Source organism: Thermobia domestica, chromosome 8 (genome assembly GCF_964235325.1).
Source record: "Thermobia domestica chromosome 8, izTheDome1.hap1.1, whole genome shotgun sequence".
NCBI lineage: Eukaryota > Metazoa > Arthropoda > Insecta > Zygentoma > Lepismatidae > Thermobia > Thermobia domestica.
This window is the reverse complement of record NC_137461.1, coordinates 102062011-102079743: the sequence shown is the minus strand read 5'-3', so window position 1 is coordinate 102079743 and position 17733 is coordinate 102062011. Positions and strand designations below refer to the sequence as shown.

Below are 17733 nucleotides of genomic sequence, written 5' to 3'. Positions count from 1 at the left end.
CTTAAAATTGAATTAAATCGCAATTGCAGTAATCTGCAATATTTTAGGTTTCTCATTTATTTACATCAAATGTTTAGTTATTTGATACTTTATAGCAAAAATATTAACTGCTATATAAGACACTATTATATACCTGTGGCGTGGAAGACCCTGGTTTGATTCCCAACGGGAGCTCATGTTTTTCGGTTTCTATGTTAATCAGTAGGTCCCGTCTCATATAGACTCGCTGCTGAAAAGGGCGCTAAACTCAAAATCAACTCAACTGAATAATTATCTATACATTGAATTTAATAATAAGGAGGGAGGCCGAATAAAGAGGGAGACCTTAAAATTTAAAACGTAGGGTCAGCGTGAGTCAGAGAGGTCACGGTGGGTGGTGTGTCACAGTGAATCACGTCCTGTTGACCCACGATCCACTGACCTACTCACAAATCTTGACCCAATTGACTCACTCCATCTCTGGACTGTACACACAGATAAAGCAGACATATATGTAATCTGATCTTACTTGGCCTTCACTAATTTAAGATAATCTACAAAAAATGAAAGAAAGCAATTTCAAACGCAAAAATATAGAAATGTATTTTCAACGGAACAAAAAAAAAACGTAACAGCCCAGATTTGAACCCGGCTTTCTCCACTCAGCAAGCAGACGTCTTACCGACTTACCCACGGCATATCTTCCGACTTCTGGTTTTGAAACTTTATTTACATTGCGTGTGTTACGTAACAACGACGTTACGAGATGTCCTTACTGTCGTGTTAACACGCGTTCCGTAAATTTACGAAGTCGCTCTTTTAATCCAAAATCAATTCGACACACACGCACACACACATAGATGGCTAAGTGAGGTAAATAAAATTTAAACTTCAAATGGAACTGGGGTGGCTCACCGACAATGGCTGAGTTAACACGTTTGATAACAGCGCGGGTAATAGCTGACTTATAGATAGAGCCTGTGTAGGTAAGTGGATACCGCGTGAGACTGTCATTCTAAGGGTGTGGGGTTCGAGTCTCGGCCTAGACCGAGTTAAATTTTTTCCAACACTATAAATGATGTTCGCGTTTGATACTGAAAGAGATTTATCCTATGAAGGGAGAAAACCCACGATGGGGGCAGGGGGAAAGACGGACACTGTTTATCCTTAAGTGTTAAAATTTAATTTATTCCCATGTCTTTTGCTCTTTCCTTTCCTTCTTTTCTTATTTTGTTTAGCTTTCCATACTTTTTCGGTCTCTGCATGATGCGTATTATTGTTTTCGTTTCCTTTGCATTAATTTCTATCTGTTTGATCTTAAAGTGAATGGAATTTCTGCAGATTTATCTCGTGGTTGTTTCTCTAAGTGATGCTCTCAGATAGTAATACTTTTTCCTCCAAGTGGAGGAATATCCTGGCATGTTATGTTTTCGGGCACGTATTTGCTGTCATGTTGGTTGTCCAACTATCAGACATAGAGTGAAACTATCCTGCTACTGGAAAAAGCTATCATTTCTTATGTATCCAACCTCCACTTATTACAGTCGCTGACTGTACGTAGCTTTTATGAGTGCTCTAAACGTAACATGTCATAAGCACATGCTTACAATAGAGATACTTGGTAGCAGTTCAAGTACACTCTTACTCACCCTGTTCCCTCCTCATCCAAACCCTTTGGAATGTGTTCATCAAAGGATTATGGGAATTTCTATCCCGAAAAGAAAGAAACGAAAACAGGAACAAACAGCAATGAACAAAGTTAGTGCTATCTTCGTGAGGATAACAGTTTTGGAACTTCCTAGACATTATAATACAAATTCCCATACTAAGATAAGTTTATACGCTAAGGTGAGTTCGACTATGAGGCAAACGTGGATAGAATGGATGAAATTTTACAGCTTTTATGTTATTCAATAAGCATGCCTTTTCTTAAAAGAACAGGGACACACTGGTAAGTTTAAAGACTTCAATAAAGACCACTTCTCATATAATAATCTAATGAAGTAAGTTTATTTGTTGAAATTATGACGTATAATCTGTTAAGTTATGACCACTCTAATCATAGCATTTATGAACAAAAAAAGAATCCAAACCCAATATCTGTTGAGTTGTAAAAATAAGCCTGTTGACACGGAAAACTGTATATTTCTGACCTAGTTTCTACAGTATGTTAGACTAAGACCTGCTATACACTATAGGATAGATCTTAGGAAATCTCTTACGATTTTTCCTAGGGTCAAAATCTCAATGTGTGTGGCATCATATTGCATGTCATTGCCTATGTTCTGAACGATCCTATGAGATTTCACTTGTTTAGAACACGCTCTATTTAGGAAAGAAAATTCGTAAAATTTCAATTTAAGCGACATCAGGTGAGAGGAAGTAAAATCATATTTGTTTTTTCCCCGCCAGCCACCATAATGTCCACGATACGAAATGATCCGTGCACGATATTTAAGAGGGAATAATGAGGATGTTAACACTATTCCCACACTACAAATTGCTTATTCAACTGTAGGTGCCATGTTTTATCGCAATGCACTATGGATCAACATCTCGCAACATCATTCCGTCAGACAGGGAGAACTTTCACGTGTATGGCACAAAAGAGTAGAATTTCCTACGTGATATGTAATAACATTTTTCGTAAGATATTTCCTAGGATTTATCTCATAGTGTATAGCTGGCCTAACTGTCGGAGTATATATACTCACAACAACTCTAGTGAGCGGATAAAGAAGATGACATATATGTTTCAAAATGTCAAAAGATCACCGTAAAAAGCACTGCATTTCCTCGTCTGTCCGATTTGCGTGAATTTTGGATATGTTGTAGCTAAGGACCTCCCGGTTCATTGTTCATATGGGTCCACTCTCTATGACCAACCCTGTTACCTCCAGAGGTCAGCAAAAGTCCCACAACTTGTTTTGTCGGAACTGTCGCAAACTTTGCATACAAAATGCAGTAGTGATGTAATGGAAAGTCACAAATCGAAACGTGTTGTGAGATATGTCAACCGGCAGATCAGTCCTACCGTTGCCCGGAGCAGGGAACTTGGAAGGTAACCCATGTACCACAACACAGTACCAATGTACGCGCAGCAACCAGTAGTTCTGGCTCAGCTTCTGCACGTGCAGTACCAACCTACTACAATTGGATCTTCGAATAATTCTTCGGTGTCGTGTACAGTGGCGAAGGGTGGTAAGAGGCCCTGAGGCCCGGCCTACCCATTTACTTTCAGAAATTATAATTTATAATTAATTTATTTTCCTTCACAGAACGCATGATATTTTTTAAGTTGAAAAAAAATAGTTCGATAAAAAAATCATGGTTGGCACCACTGCTGGGAGGCTCACCGAGCAGTGTCTCAGGCATGCAGTAGAACTACCGCCAAGCTACTCAGAAAATCCCGCGAGAGAACGTGTTGGAAATGACGTTTTCTTCACCAGCGTATAACCTGCGAAAGAGACCGGCCTCAGCGCTTATCGACTTTCGTTTCTACCTACTAGTTTCTCTCGAGACCTTCGATTTCGATTCGATATATCAAACAAATAAAGAGCAAGATAACGTGGGCTCCATTCCGTTCCAACTTTCCTTAATTTTGCGGACTCTAACGCAACGCAAAAACTGGAGCAAGAAATTCTAAAGGCCCTACGCCTATTATCGCAAACTAATGCCCCTTTATTCCGTTGCGTTGGCGCAAACCTGTACGAAATCAGACTCATTGAGTTCATTAGAAAGAGTGTATGTTTTTGAGATATTGTGAGTGATTTTTTTCTTACATTTGCAAAAGTGAATGAGAGAAAATGTTAATAAGTGGAGAATATGAATATACGTAATACACTGTAATTCCTATTTAAAAACCTTCTATGCCAGTGTTTGAAAATTAATGTGTTATTAATGAACGAAGACTAACGCCTGTGTTGAAAATAGAACAAACAGAGGGCAAGAGAGTTCTGCATGCATTGGTACAAATATATATACACAAAATATCTTGACTGAATGCTTGTCATGTGTTTTGAACAATATAATTAAAGACAAAATTTTACAAGCAGAGTTTGTTTCAGTACATGTAGACTAAACAACATGTGTTTCTTGTGAAGCGCAGACAATGTGATAGTCCATCTTCCCCACCCGATCACGCCAATTAAAACAAATTGTATTATGGCGAATTAAGATCATCTATGAGTCACATACGTCAATTTCAGTTTGAAAATTGAGATCCGGATCGAATAAGTCATGCCTATGAACTACAATTGCATTAAATTTATGTGAATTCGTCTTCTTGTATTTCTGTAGTAAAATATTTATGTCTAATCTGTTTCATTTTACTATTATTATTATTATTATTATTATCGTTATTATTATTATTATTAGTAGTAAAACCTTGGGCCTACCCTCTTGAAACTATCACCCTTCGCCACTGGTCGTGTAGCTAGGTTCTTTAAATGCAATCCAAAGTTGATGTTTGATGGAACCTGAGAACTGAAAGAACATTTCGCACACGCAGAATAGCAGCCTCCTCTAATTGAACCTCAAACGTATATTGCGTGTCACGTTGTACTTCGTCTTCAATTGCAACCGGTCTTGTGCCCTTTGGTGACCTCTGGAGATCACATGGTTAGTTACGTAGACAATCCTTATTTGCCGTAGCCCAGTATAATACACAAATATTTTTTGAATGCCAAGTTTAAACTAGTTCTGTCAACACCCGTTGTGTGACCTTTGGTGACCTCTGGAGGTCACAGGATTGGTTTAGGTTGTTGGCCTTATATAAACAATTGTCCGGGGGGTCCTGAATCAAAAATCACCCAAATCAGAGAGGCGAGGAAATGGACTGCTCTTTGTACGGTGTTCTTTCTATCAACATGCTCTATTATAAACTCCAGCTTAATTCATTTAAAGACATTTTACCTAAGTTGCAATATCAGGTAAATACTTCAGCATGACAAACAACTATGACCGACAAGCGGCTGTTTCGTTGAGCTGTTGGTGTTTTCCCTTTACACAAAACGGATCTTCTTGCACTTGCCTATCTTATAGTGTTTTTTTGTTTCCCTTCATAAGCAACAATTAGTGAGATAAATGTTTTTACCAAGGCTCGAACTATAGGTAGACCCGCGACAGTTAATGAGGTGTACTAACTGCATATAGGAGAGATGATTAATGCTGATGCCTTACTTTCTCAAAGGGCAACCTGTCCTGAGGGCCTAACCATTTACTGAATTTGCTTTTTTTTTTTTAACAATTTTTCCATCAGATCAAAATTTTATAATCATCAGAATATTATTTAATAGTAAATAAACATGGTGTCCTAAATATATTTATAAATGGAATTAAGGAGTGTCAATATATCTCTACATGAAATCAGACAACGCTTAACTATTATATTTATTAGTTGTAAACTCGATATGGACTTGTATTTGTTTGATTGAGTTTGTTACACTGCATGATAAGACAATGCTTGTTAGGAAAAAAAGTTTCTTTCTTGAACCACTGAAAAGCAATAAGAACAGTGAAGATACTAAAACTATGGGCATAAGAAGTACGACTTAAAACTAATTAAGGAAATGGATTAGCACAAAGGTTAGTTTCGAACGCAGTTGTAGCAGAAAGAGGATACCAAATTCCTCCCTTTCATATTTGCTCTACACCAGATTCTCATTGAAGCGATCTCCAATGGCAATAGAGATTATTACGATTTTGTCCTTCTTAAAATAAATACTACAAGTTACTTCACAACCAAAATAGTAGCATTAAATAACAAATAATAGATTGATTCAACAAATAATAGTTTGATTTCCAAATGTGGTTGAAAGTCTAGTAACGGAGTAAGGTGCAGTTATCTCTGCTTACATTAAAAATACATTTATACAATAGGAGTATTGTAATGGATAATAACGTTTATTTGAGAACAAGTAATAGTAATAATGAACAAATGCAAGTGTATATGGTTTTCGACACAATTGTGAAGAACTATTTGTTCCCTCGTACCTCGATTCAGCGATAAACAAAACTATCTGTATCATTATGCTAGGACCACAAAACCACATTATCAAGTGACTCTTCACGTCTACGCTGAAACTGGAAGAGAAAATTATTCATGCCTCTTTTGACGAGTTTGAATTGAACCATGATGAACACGTGTACTTTGCTAAAGAATGATAATTTTCTTTTTTACATACCTTGAGCATAAAAAATTACAATAGCCAATATATTTCACGCAAGTACCTTTCGTTGGTAGGTAAAGACCTTATTTGTCTTTGCTTTGCCCAAGTACTTGTGCCATCATAAGTCAGCTATCTTTAACAATTGAAAAAGAGACTTGAGCTCAAGGCTCGCATGTATCCACACAAGTTTTTATTATATCATTACTAGCTGAACCTGCGCTCTCTACACAGCTCAGCATTCACATATGAGCATGAATCTCCTTGTCTTCCTTACAACATCTGTACATGTCCCTTTACAGACACAAGTGAAATACGTGTTGATAAAACGTGCGAGGGGTACCACAAAGTTGAGATTTTTTCGATTATTTTTTTTCAATATCTCGCACTGTTTGCAAGATTTGAACCTACTTCTGGTTGGAGTTTCTAATTCACGTATGATCAGTATCTCCTTTCTTCTTGCATGCAGTATGTAATAAGCAAATACATTACATACATAATTAATTATAATGTCAGTGATATATGGTGTTCATTAGGCAAAACATTCCAAACAATAAAGATTTATCTTAGACTGGAGAAATGGTTATCCTTCGTTTTTCATTATCATTTGGCCATGAAAGAAACGCCGGAGAGATATACTAACCCCGTATACAAATGAATGGTGTTCGAATGTATAACTCGTAGGATATGATGCTTTACTTTTTTAACATTCAACACTTCTAGAGTACCTCTAGAAAATATAATAAATAACGTCAATGATTTTTAAATATTTAATTAGAACTGCACAACCTACAAAATTTAAAATCGACCAGTGAAAACGGCACGTTTCTAGCACTTGTGGTTTTCTAGATCTCATTGTCGAAACGATTGGGGACAAACAAACAAAAAGTACCAACCATTTTTATATAATTTAAACACTAATAGGGGTAGAGTACAATAATTGCAACTTAACTAACTTTAGTTGTCAAAGCTTAACTGTACAAAATTTCAAGCTTCTAACTGGGTTTGGTTTAAATATATTTACCTATGAAAGAAAGCTTTTTATAATATTGACCTAAAATGATATGTTTCATTATAGAGGTGCCCAATAAAAGATATTGTCAAAAAGATATATCTTGTGAAAAAGATATCTATATTTATCTACAATTCAAGGAAGTTTGTGCATTGTCCTTGCTGACTGACTAACTGTAATATGCGGAAGTGGGTGCCAAAATTTACGGTGGAGAAAGATAAATGGAGACCTAACGAAGATCCGGTAGCCAAATTTGCACAACCACCTCACCTCTTCTTGAGGCTCTGGTCACAAAAGACACAAAATTAACCGTTGAAAATAATTTTATATAACTTTACAGAAAACTCGCTGTATCCTGAAAATAATTTTAAAAACGTCACTTGAAGTTATCAACATAGGTTCTCGTTAGATTCCTAGACAGCTGGACGAGGAGAAGATGGTCTATCAGACAAGAAGACTTTCTACACCTCAGCTATTCTGCTGCCAAGAACAATCCCCCTATATGATTTGAAAATTGAAGTACTCACGGTAAGGAAGAAGTTGTTAGTCTAAAAATGCCATCGGATGTGATATTTTCCTGTGTCTAAAACACACACCGCAATAAGACTCTTCAGACAAATTCGTGGTGAGATATAAAGATTGCAATGGCGTATACAATCAGTGACAAAAGTTGTTGAATCCCTGATTGCTATAACTTCATTAGGTTGGGTCTAGTACTTTTCCTAGTATCACAAACACCTGAAGATGAACATAACTTAGCTTTCCAAGTAGTTGGCAATCCTGTGGAGCACAGAAACATGCCTTTGAATCCAATTGATGCGCGAAGTAAAATTCTGCACTTTAATATTAAACTACGTACTGGAGAATGTTATCCAATGAGTGACATTGTTATAATGAGACATTGTGTTATAATGCACTATTAACTATATACTGCATACAAGAAAAAAGAAAAACGTTAACCATAGTTGAAATAAATTGAAAAATCAAATCAGGAACAACTGAAAGAAAGAAGTTTGTAAATCTTTTGTCTCAATTCATGGTTCTACTCCACTTCCCCGTTATTCTCATCATTCTAACATCCTTACATTTCTTTCTCCACAGGAGATGATCATGCTTGTCAAACTGAAGTGAAGAAGAAGAAGAAGAAATGTCAGAGTGATGGTTGTGTTGTGCTCCGTATTTTGGATAATTTTTACTGTTTGTTTTGTAATTTGTGCTACAAGTTACTTTGTTAAATAATGGTGAGTACTGTACACTAATTTGAACTTATTCCTTTTGCGTTATTGTGTGCATACGTGCTCAAAACATAAATGTTAGTGGCATCAAATATATCGTTTTGAAAGGTAAACAGTGTTGCTAGTTACAAACTCAAACCTGTAGGAGCGAACTACCGATCATTCGAGATATCGAAGTATTAAAATGAGTCTGTGCTTGGACTGCGATAAACCTGTATCGCGGCAGGAAATTAAGGCACAATGCTGTAACTGTGCAAAATTATGTCATTTAAAGTGTGCTCAGTTAGTTGAAACTGATCTTGAATATCTAAAATCCACCGGAGAGTCTTGGCGTTGCAATAAGTGTAAAAAATCTCGTAGAAGCAGCATGCAATTGGAGTCAACTGTTCAGTCAGAATCGCGAAAAACTGGATGAAAGTTTGGAACATATAAAAAAACAGGATGAAAAAATCAGTGAATGCCTAGCTGAAATTGAGCGTTTAAATCAGGAGAATATAAACCTAAAAAAAGAACTTCAAGAGGTTAAAATGGATCTAGATGCTCTAGATCAATACGGAAGGCGCAATACACTTGAAATATTTGGTGTGCCGGAGAGTACAAATGAAAATACCCTTGATGTAGTGAAAAATGTAGGGCGTGCTTTAGATGTTAATGTTAGTGAAGATATGGTAGATGCATGTCATAGAATGAAACAATTACCTCATCAAAAATTTAGTGGAATCGTAGTTAAGTTTGTGCGACGTTCGGATAAGGAAAAGTTTTTACAGAGGAGAAAAGTGAAAAGAAATCTGAACACAACACATTTGGGTTATACTATGAGTGAAACTATATATGTAAATCAATCTCTTACCTCCTATAGAAAGCGTATTTTTGGTCAGGCAAAGAAAAAGAAAAATGAGAAACATTACGCATATTTATGGGTTGATCAGACAGGAAATATCAAATTAAAAAAAGGTCAAGATGATAGAAACGTTTTAATTCTTAGAACATTGGATGATGTACAAGCTTTGTAATACATTACTATTTTCAACATAATGGCTTTAAATGAGATAAAAATTTATTACCAAAATGTGAGGGGTATTAATACTAAATTGTATGATCTCTTGCTTAGTATATCTGCAGAAAATTATGATGTAATAATATTAACAGAAACGTGGTTAAATGATAATATTTTTAATAATGAATTCATTGACGATCGATATAACGTGTTTCGTAATGATAGAGTATCTAAAGGAGGAGGGGGTGTTCTTGTCGCTGCCTTGAATAAATACCAAACTGAAAATATAGAAATTAGTATTAATGGTGTCGAAACTGTGTGTATTAAGTTACAGTTTGGGATAAATACTTTTGTTATTTCAACGGTTTATTTTCCACCAAAGTCTAAATTAGATAAGTATGTTGAATATTACTGATTAATGGAAAATATTATTATTTCTAACCAGTATCAGGTAGTGATTGCTGGTGACTTTAATATCCCTGAAGTTAAAGATAATAATACAGACCTACTACACAATGGTAACATTTGTATTGCTCTTGCGAATTTTTTATCTCTTTGTGATTTAAAATTGGTAAATGGTATTAAAAATAAAAATGGAAGAACATTGGACCTGGTTTCTGTTAATCAAAGTACAAATTGTAGTATTGCTAAAAATGCTTGTGCACTATTAAAAGAGGATGATCATCATCCATCTTTGCTAATGCAAATATTAGTAACAGGAAAAATAACTTATGCAAAACAGAGTCAGGTGACAATGTTTAATTATAGCAAAGCTGACTTTGTTAATATTTATACTTCCTTAAGAAATGAAAATTGGGATGTAGTAATAATGAGTCATAATCCTGAGAGTGCATTAAACAAATTTTACGACATTGTTAACAATATTATTAATAAGAACGTGCCTAAGAAGGTGGTAAATGCAAGACATCGTTATCCTCCCTGGTTTTCTTCCTCAATCATTAAATGTATAAAGGAAAAAGAATTTTGTAGAAAACGGCAGAAATACTCGGTTTATTATCATAATAAATTTGTTGAATTGAGAAGGAAATTAAAAAGTATGATTGATTAATCATATAAATTATATATCTCTCAGATAGAGTCTACTCTTGTTAAAGATACAAAACCACTTTGGGCATTTATAAAAAATAAAAAAATAAAAAAGTCAAATTGCTGTATGACTATAAAAAATGAAGTATTGATGTCAAATGAATCGATATCTAATGCCTTTGCAGATTACTTTAAAAGTGTGTATTCTCCTTTCCCTTGCACATATAGTAAATTTGATTCAGTTGACACGATAGTTTCTCAATGTCTTTCTCTATATCCAGTTACTGATTCGGAATACAATGAAGCTGTAAAAAAAATTAAAACCCTCAAAATCTAGTGGACCTGACTTTATTCCAGCATACATTTTTAAAGGTTGCTGTTCAGTGTTGAAAATTCCGTTATGTCATATTTATAATTTAATTTTAAAAACACAAATATATCCTAAGCTCTGGAAAAATTCAAGAGTCTGTCCAATCCATAAATCAGGTAATCCTTTAGAGATAGGAAATTACAGACCCATTTCGGTTATTTCAGCCTCATCAAAAATACTTGAAAATATATTATACAGAAGAATATATAATCATGTTAAACCATATATATCTATTAATCAATATGGTTTTTGTCAAGGAAAATCTACTGTAACAAATTTGGTTAACTTTGTTCAATATATATTTAATTCCTTTAATAATGGAAACATGGTTGACACAAATTATTTGGATTTTTCAAAAGCTTTTGATACTCTGGATCATGATATGCTTCTAAATAAATTGTCTAAATTTGGTTTTTGTGACAATTTTTTAAAACTGATTTCTTCTTATCTGAGTGATCGACAACAATTCGTAACATATAGACATACAAATTCTTACATATATAAGGTAAATTCTGGGGTACCACAAGGTTCCAATTTGGGACCTTTATTTTTTTTATTGTTCATTAATGACTTACCAGATATCTTCAAATACTCCAGGTGTTTGTAATTTGCTGATGATGTCAATTTATTTAAAGATATAAAAACACTCACTGACTGTAATGAATTAAATTCTGATTTATCAAGGGCATACAAATGGAGTTTAGACAATAAGTTATATTTTAACTCAAATAAATGCTGTGTCACATCTTTTTCTAGAAAGAGAAAAGCATTATGTTACGATTATCAATTGTCTGGAAAAAGTTTAAAAAGATGTAATGTTGTAAAAGATCTTGGGGTCACATTGGATGTTAAATTAACCTTTGAATTTCATATTAACAAAATGTGTGATGAGGCTTTCAAATTACTTGGATTTATGTTTAGAAATACTCAGGTGATGAAAAATGCATTTGCTTTGACTAATTTATTTAATAGTCTTATAAGAAGTAAGTTAGAATATGCTAGCCTGATATGGTTTCCTTACTAGAAAGAATATAGAGAAAATTGAACGTGTACAAAATAAGTTTCTACGATTTCTTTATTATAAAAAATACAATAAATCCTCGTATTTTGAAAGGATTTCTTATAAATCTTTACTCGAAGAATTTGCTGTAACTTCGCTATATACCAGAAGAGAAATAAGTCAACATATCTTTTTGTATAAAATTGTTAATGGTGTTATTAATAATCCCGACTTTCTGGGTTCACTTTGTTTTAATGTGAAGAAAGATGTATTGCGTTTTAGGTTACCCTTTTGTTATGGTATTTCACACACTAATTTTCACAAATTTTCACCTGTCATAAGGCTTAGTAAAAAACATAATGAACTCGTACAACGTAACTCAAATATTGATTTTTCTTTACCATTTAAAGTATATGTGTCAAAGATTAAAGAAGTAGTTTAGATTTTACTTGCTGTTAATATTGGATAAACATTTTCTTTTTATTTTTGATACATATCTAGGTAAATATATTTAAAATTTGCTGGAGTGCAAGTAAGAAGTTTCAGTTATAGAAGTAATGTGGAAATGAAATTGATAGTAACTTATTTGTAATTATAAATTGTAAAAGCATTATGTATTGTAGAAAAATGTTTGTATAGTTGTGCATCGTGCAATATTCTTTTTGATTATTGTAGTTAATACTGTAATAGGTACTTATATATGACGTCTTCTTTTTCTCTTCTGTTTTTTTTTCTTGTAATAATATTTTGAAACATATGCTTGTACACCTATTGTAATTGGGGGGAAACCCCTGTTATAGGTAATAATAAATAAATAAATAAATAAACTGAGTACGGATTGAATTTGAAATTAAAGCATGCTGAAATGTTCAGACCTACCGAGGCTACCCGGATCTTTTAATTGGAAGAACAATGCGTTAATCACTCGTCTTAATCAAGCAATTAATTGAGTTTATATAAAAATTGTTAACTAGCTAAAAATTCTTTTTTAAGTGTAGACTTTCCACTAAGACCCTATGAAAATATGATCATTAGATTACGATCATTAGTTACTTTTATTCATCAAATGTTATTGTTTACACAATTGTTATTGCAATTCTATTAATACTTTATTATTATTATTAACGATCCTAGCAACCCCCTATCATTCACTGATTCAACCTGTTTTACGTCAGTTATTATGACGTGGAAGAGAATGTGATTTGTGCAAACAAACCATGTAATTACATTGCAAGAGATGTAATTTTCAATGATTCACGTCAATCTCAGTTGTATCTGACTGCAAACAATATCTATTGTGAATCAGGAAAACACTTTCTATTTTTAAAAAATTGAATTATAGTACAAAATAGCCGCATGGTTTAGGAAAATCATTTGTTAATCTTGTATTCGTGCGTTCAAATCCTGGAATAGGTTTTTCTGCTCCTAGGCTAACCAAATACTGAGAATATTCCTTTGAATAAAACTTTATCAACTCTTTTATTTCCGAATTCGATTCTCGCTTGGAGTTTATGCGTTTCGAATCGCACGTTGAGTTGTAGAGTTACTTCTCAAATAGGTCCGATGTTAAAAGGAAGTTAAATTCTAGTTAACTAACTATTATCTCTGAGTTGTAACAAAATCATTCTTCAATGTGCTTTCAACAAATAGAACAGTTTATTTGTTTCTTGTTATGCATTTTGAAATGGCGAATCAATACTTTCGAAGAAATGTACGGAGAAACATTTACATTCTTTTTATTACAAATACCGTGTATAATACTGGTTTAGTCACGAGAAAAGTGCTTAACTCGAATTAAAATTAGAGTACTGTTTCATATTGCACTTGTGAATCTCTTCTATATAAATATCGTGCTGGAAAAATACATTAAATCTTAATTAATTAATCTGACTGACACAGTAACAAGTAGGGGACAGCAAGTTATATAAAAATAAGAGTAATATCGAGTATTAGTTAGTTACGATTTGGTAATATCAGGTTGTCTGAATAGTACTGAGCATTTGCAGGCCAAAATTGAGAAGACATTTAATTCCATTTGAAATAATATCATGAAATCTCATATGCGCCATTTTATTGGATGATCTTCGACTAACACCATAATACTGTTATAACAATTCTGCTGTTTCTAGTAAAACATTGTGACGTGTTTTTCGCAACTTCATTTCAACTTAATTAAAACATTTCAGCAAATTGCACAGAGACCAAACCAAGTGAGAGTCTAACAGCATCACATCCGAGGTATATGGTGGATCAGTAAAATCTTCCAGCCACGATCTCGCAACTTCTTACTGGTCTTCCAATATGTATGTGATCTGGCGCTGTCGGCGTGACACCCTTTCTGCTGATCAGCTCCGATCGTTTCTCTTGGATCGCTATGTGTACTTGTGCTAGTTATCGACAGTAAAGATCCGAAACTATCGTTCTGCTCAGCGCGATAGCAGCTCGTAGTGCATGATAAACTTTCGATCCCATCAAACAGAAATCGTATACTTTCTGGATGTTAGTTTTTACTTTACCAGAGACTTGGAGTTTCTCCTCACTTCGACAACAATCTTTTTCGAACATGGTTGTAGGTTATCTATTTTTCATCAGTTGTAATAAATTCAGAAATTGCTCATGAAATATAAGAAACTGTACTTATGGATTGTTCATCATGTCCAATGCTATTTCATTTCTACAATGAAGATAGAATTATGATAAGAGCTATCATGAACTCTGGAGTGAAAATCAAGAATCAGCTGCCGCTTCAACAATGTGATTTTATTAACAACTTATTAAATTAGCAATTTATTGATTTTTTTAAAATTTTGATTCACCAGGACCTTATTCATTCACCAAACGCAATTTTGATAATACTAATATATGTATAGTTTGCAGAATAATTTATGATGAATATATTTTGCTGGCATATCAAGTTATGTAAATAAACAGGTTCACAGAATAGAACAAAGGACAATTCTTAGTCTGCTTTGCTTCAAGAATTTTATACTTTTGGTAGTTTACTTTGTACACAAGGAATGTACAATGCTAGCCATGTTGATTTGGATTTTATGTAGCCAGTCATCTGAGATCCACCTATTTTAAGGAATACAATGACAAAAATAGCTTCAATGAAATCATGAGGTATCTCGTTTCGACCTCTCCTCAAACAAATGTGTAGGACTTCAAACAGGTAAATTCGCATTAGCATCTTTGGTACCGTATGTAATACTTTTATTGAAAATTGTTGACTGTTACAAACCAGGAGAAATTTTCACTACCAATGAGTAACTTCTCTGTAAAGAACGTAGAATAATCATTTAGTGCTTGGCTAACAAGCCTGATAAATTCGGGTTTAAGTTCTGGCTTTTAGTTGATGTCGACTCAAAGTATGTTTGTAATGGATTCTCATACTTGGGTAAAGGTGAACATCAACTGAACATCAACTTAACATTGAACCCTTGGCAGAATGTTTGTAATGAAACTCATGGAACCTTACTAACAAATGGCATAACGTGAAGACAGACAAGTTTTTCTCTAGTTTAAAAATTAAGCACAAGGCTAAAAGCGAAGAAAAAATATTGTTTGTATAGTATATCGAGTGAGAAGAAAATTTCTTAATTCTACCAAAATGTCCAAATGGGTCTATACAGTACCCCTGTACTGAAAACAGCAAGCAACACAACCCTAGCTGTTTATCAGGGGAAAAAAGACAAGAATGTTTCAGTTATTGGTACTCTGCATACTAGTGTTGAAGTAACCGAAGGTGGCGAGAAGAAACCTGAAACTGTCCAGTTTTACAATGAGGCCAAGTGTGGTATTGATGTAAAGATTAAATGTCTCGGAAGTACTCAGTTCGAGCAGCGTGTCGTCGTTGGCTCGTGTACGTCTTCTACAATATACTTCATCTTGAAAGAATCAATGCGGAGGCAAGCATTTTTTATGCAACTAATAGTAACCCTAAAATCGAACAATGTGAAATCCAAAGAATTCCAAACAGTATAGCAAACAGTTATTAATATTTCATAGATTTTTGTAGCTAATCGAAAGCGAAGTAAATGTCAAGAACTTTTAAGAAGCGACAGAAACGAAACTGCATAAAAACACAGTATTTGTAAAGATCTATATATAGGAAGTGCTCAGGAAAAGTAGTGAAAACCGTCGCATGTACTACAAGAGATCAATAATGAATGAACATGAAGTGTTTATAAAAGTAATACGTTCATTGCATTTGTGAGCATGTTTGTGTAATAGACACACTCAATTTATTCCTTGTAAATTCTGTATGGTTATTTATTCATTTTGTCTTTACTGTTCTCAAAATTTTAATTCAGAATAGACGGTATTTACTAAAAATATATTACCGAACGCATTGTTGATGAAAACTCATTTCTTGTATTCACACTACGGAATACAAAAACACACGCCTTGGTTGGCAAGTTTCTAGTTATGTTTGTTACGGTATCAACTGGATTCATTCTTCTTTCCAAAAACTTAGAACTGGCATTTTCTAACTTTTAAAGTTTACCTCTTATTAAGTTAAAACACTTCATCTTAAAAATAAAATTACCGCACTTTGTAATTAGTTACATTTACTGAAAAAACAGAACTATCGTTTCTGATCTTTCTAGGTAAACCAAAATTTTGATCTCTATAGTATTAATAACCTATTTTTAGTTATAACATTTCAGATTTACAAATCGTATAATATTGTTTCCTAATCGAATTTGAAAAGAAAAGAGTTATGCAATGAAATATTCTCTGTCCCCTGGTAGATTAATAGTAGAAAGACCTATTACAGGATTTAAACACAGGAACACAGATCTAACAAAAAAATCAGCCCAACTACACGAGTATCTTGTACGTTACGTCAAACTTGTTGTTTTGCGTAAGTGATTTTCTAGTCCACACTAAATTTTGTTGAGTGTCGGATGCTACTAAGTTTACAGCGAATAATTGGAAATTACATTCTTTGCAGTGTATAAACATTATCTTTCGCACAAGTCCTATTCTCTTTCACGTCTCAATAACTGATGTAAACAGGTTCAATCTGTGAAGTGATAGGAGGTTGCTATGATCGTTAATAACAATCAAGTAGCGATAGAATGACAATAACAATTACCTAAACAATTACATTTGAAGAAAATTAATTATCTGAACTAATTATGATCTCTTCATAAGGTCTTACTGGCTCGTCTAGAGTTCACTAGTGTGCATTGTTGTGTAAAGTCAAAGAACTGATTAGAGTAAATAAATAGTTAATACATTGAATTTTCAAGCAAAATGTCCAGGTTCGAGTCCAGACATGTTAAAACTTTACAAGGTATTTCAACCTCAATTTTAATTCACACTCAATGTGATATATAAGATCTTTTTCTGTAGAGAAGGAAAGAGATGTTCTAATGACGAAAATATCAGCGAATAGTAGGAACATGAATTGAGACAAAGAAAAATAATTTTCTTTCCTTCAATTGTTCCATATTTAATATTTTTAGTTTATTTCAACCATTTGTAACTCATGCACGATCAGTGGTTTTCTTTCTTCTCGTTGCAACGTATAGTAAAATAACACATTATACACATGTCGAGTTATAATGCCTTTGATGTATGAAACTCGTTGAACAACGCGCGCTAAACAATAGAGCTTAATTTTCCGTTATCAATTGCATAGTAAAACCCTGTTTCATTGCTCCACCGACTTACGAATTGCTTCAAAAGTTACGTGTAAGTTGGGTTGCATCTGTGATACCAGCGAAAGTACTGGACCCGACCTAATGGGATTATAGCAGTCAGGGGTTCAAAGTATTCTGTTGCTGGCTATACTACTGGACAAGAATTATGTTGAAAACGCAAAATTATGCCATCCCTATTGGACTAGTAGCTAGCGCGTATTACTTTCCTACACTGGTCACGGCTTAAATTCTCCGTGGGAAAGCACATGAAATTT

At 33.9% G+C, this 17733-nt stretch overlaps 1 protein-coding gene across 1 annotated transcript; it reads left to right on the top strand.

Moving 5' to 3' along the window:
• Positions 1–8920: 8920 nt before the first annotated feature.
• On the top strand, positions 8921–9406 carry LOC145692246 (uncharacterized). The gene has a single exon (XM_081767539.1). It carries the CDS (start codon positions 8921–8923, stop codon positions 9404–9406), a length of 486 nt encoding a protein of 161 aa, XP_081623665.1.
• The last annotated feature ends 8327 nt before the right edge of the window (positions 9407–17733 follow it).

Bases quoted from the DNA above. Each gene is read 5' to 3' on its own strand.
- LOC145692246 (XM_081767539.1), top strand. From the start codon at position 8,921: ATGGATCTAGATGCTCTAGATCAATACGGAAGGCGCAATACACTTGAA.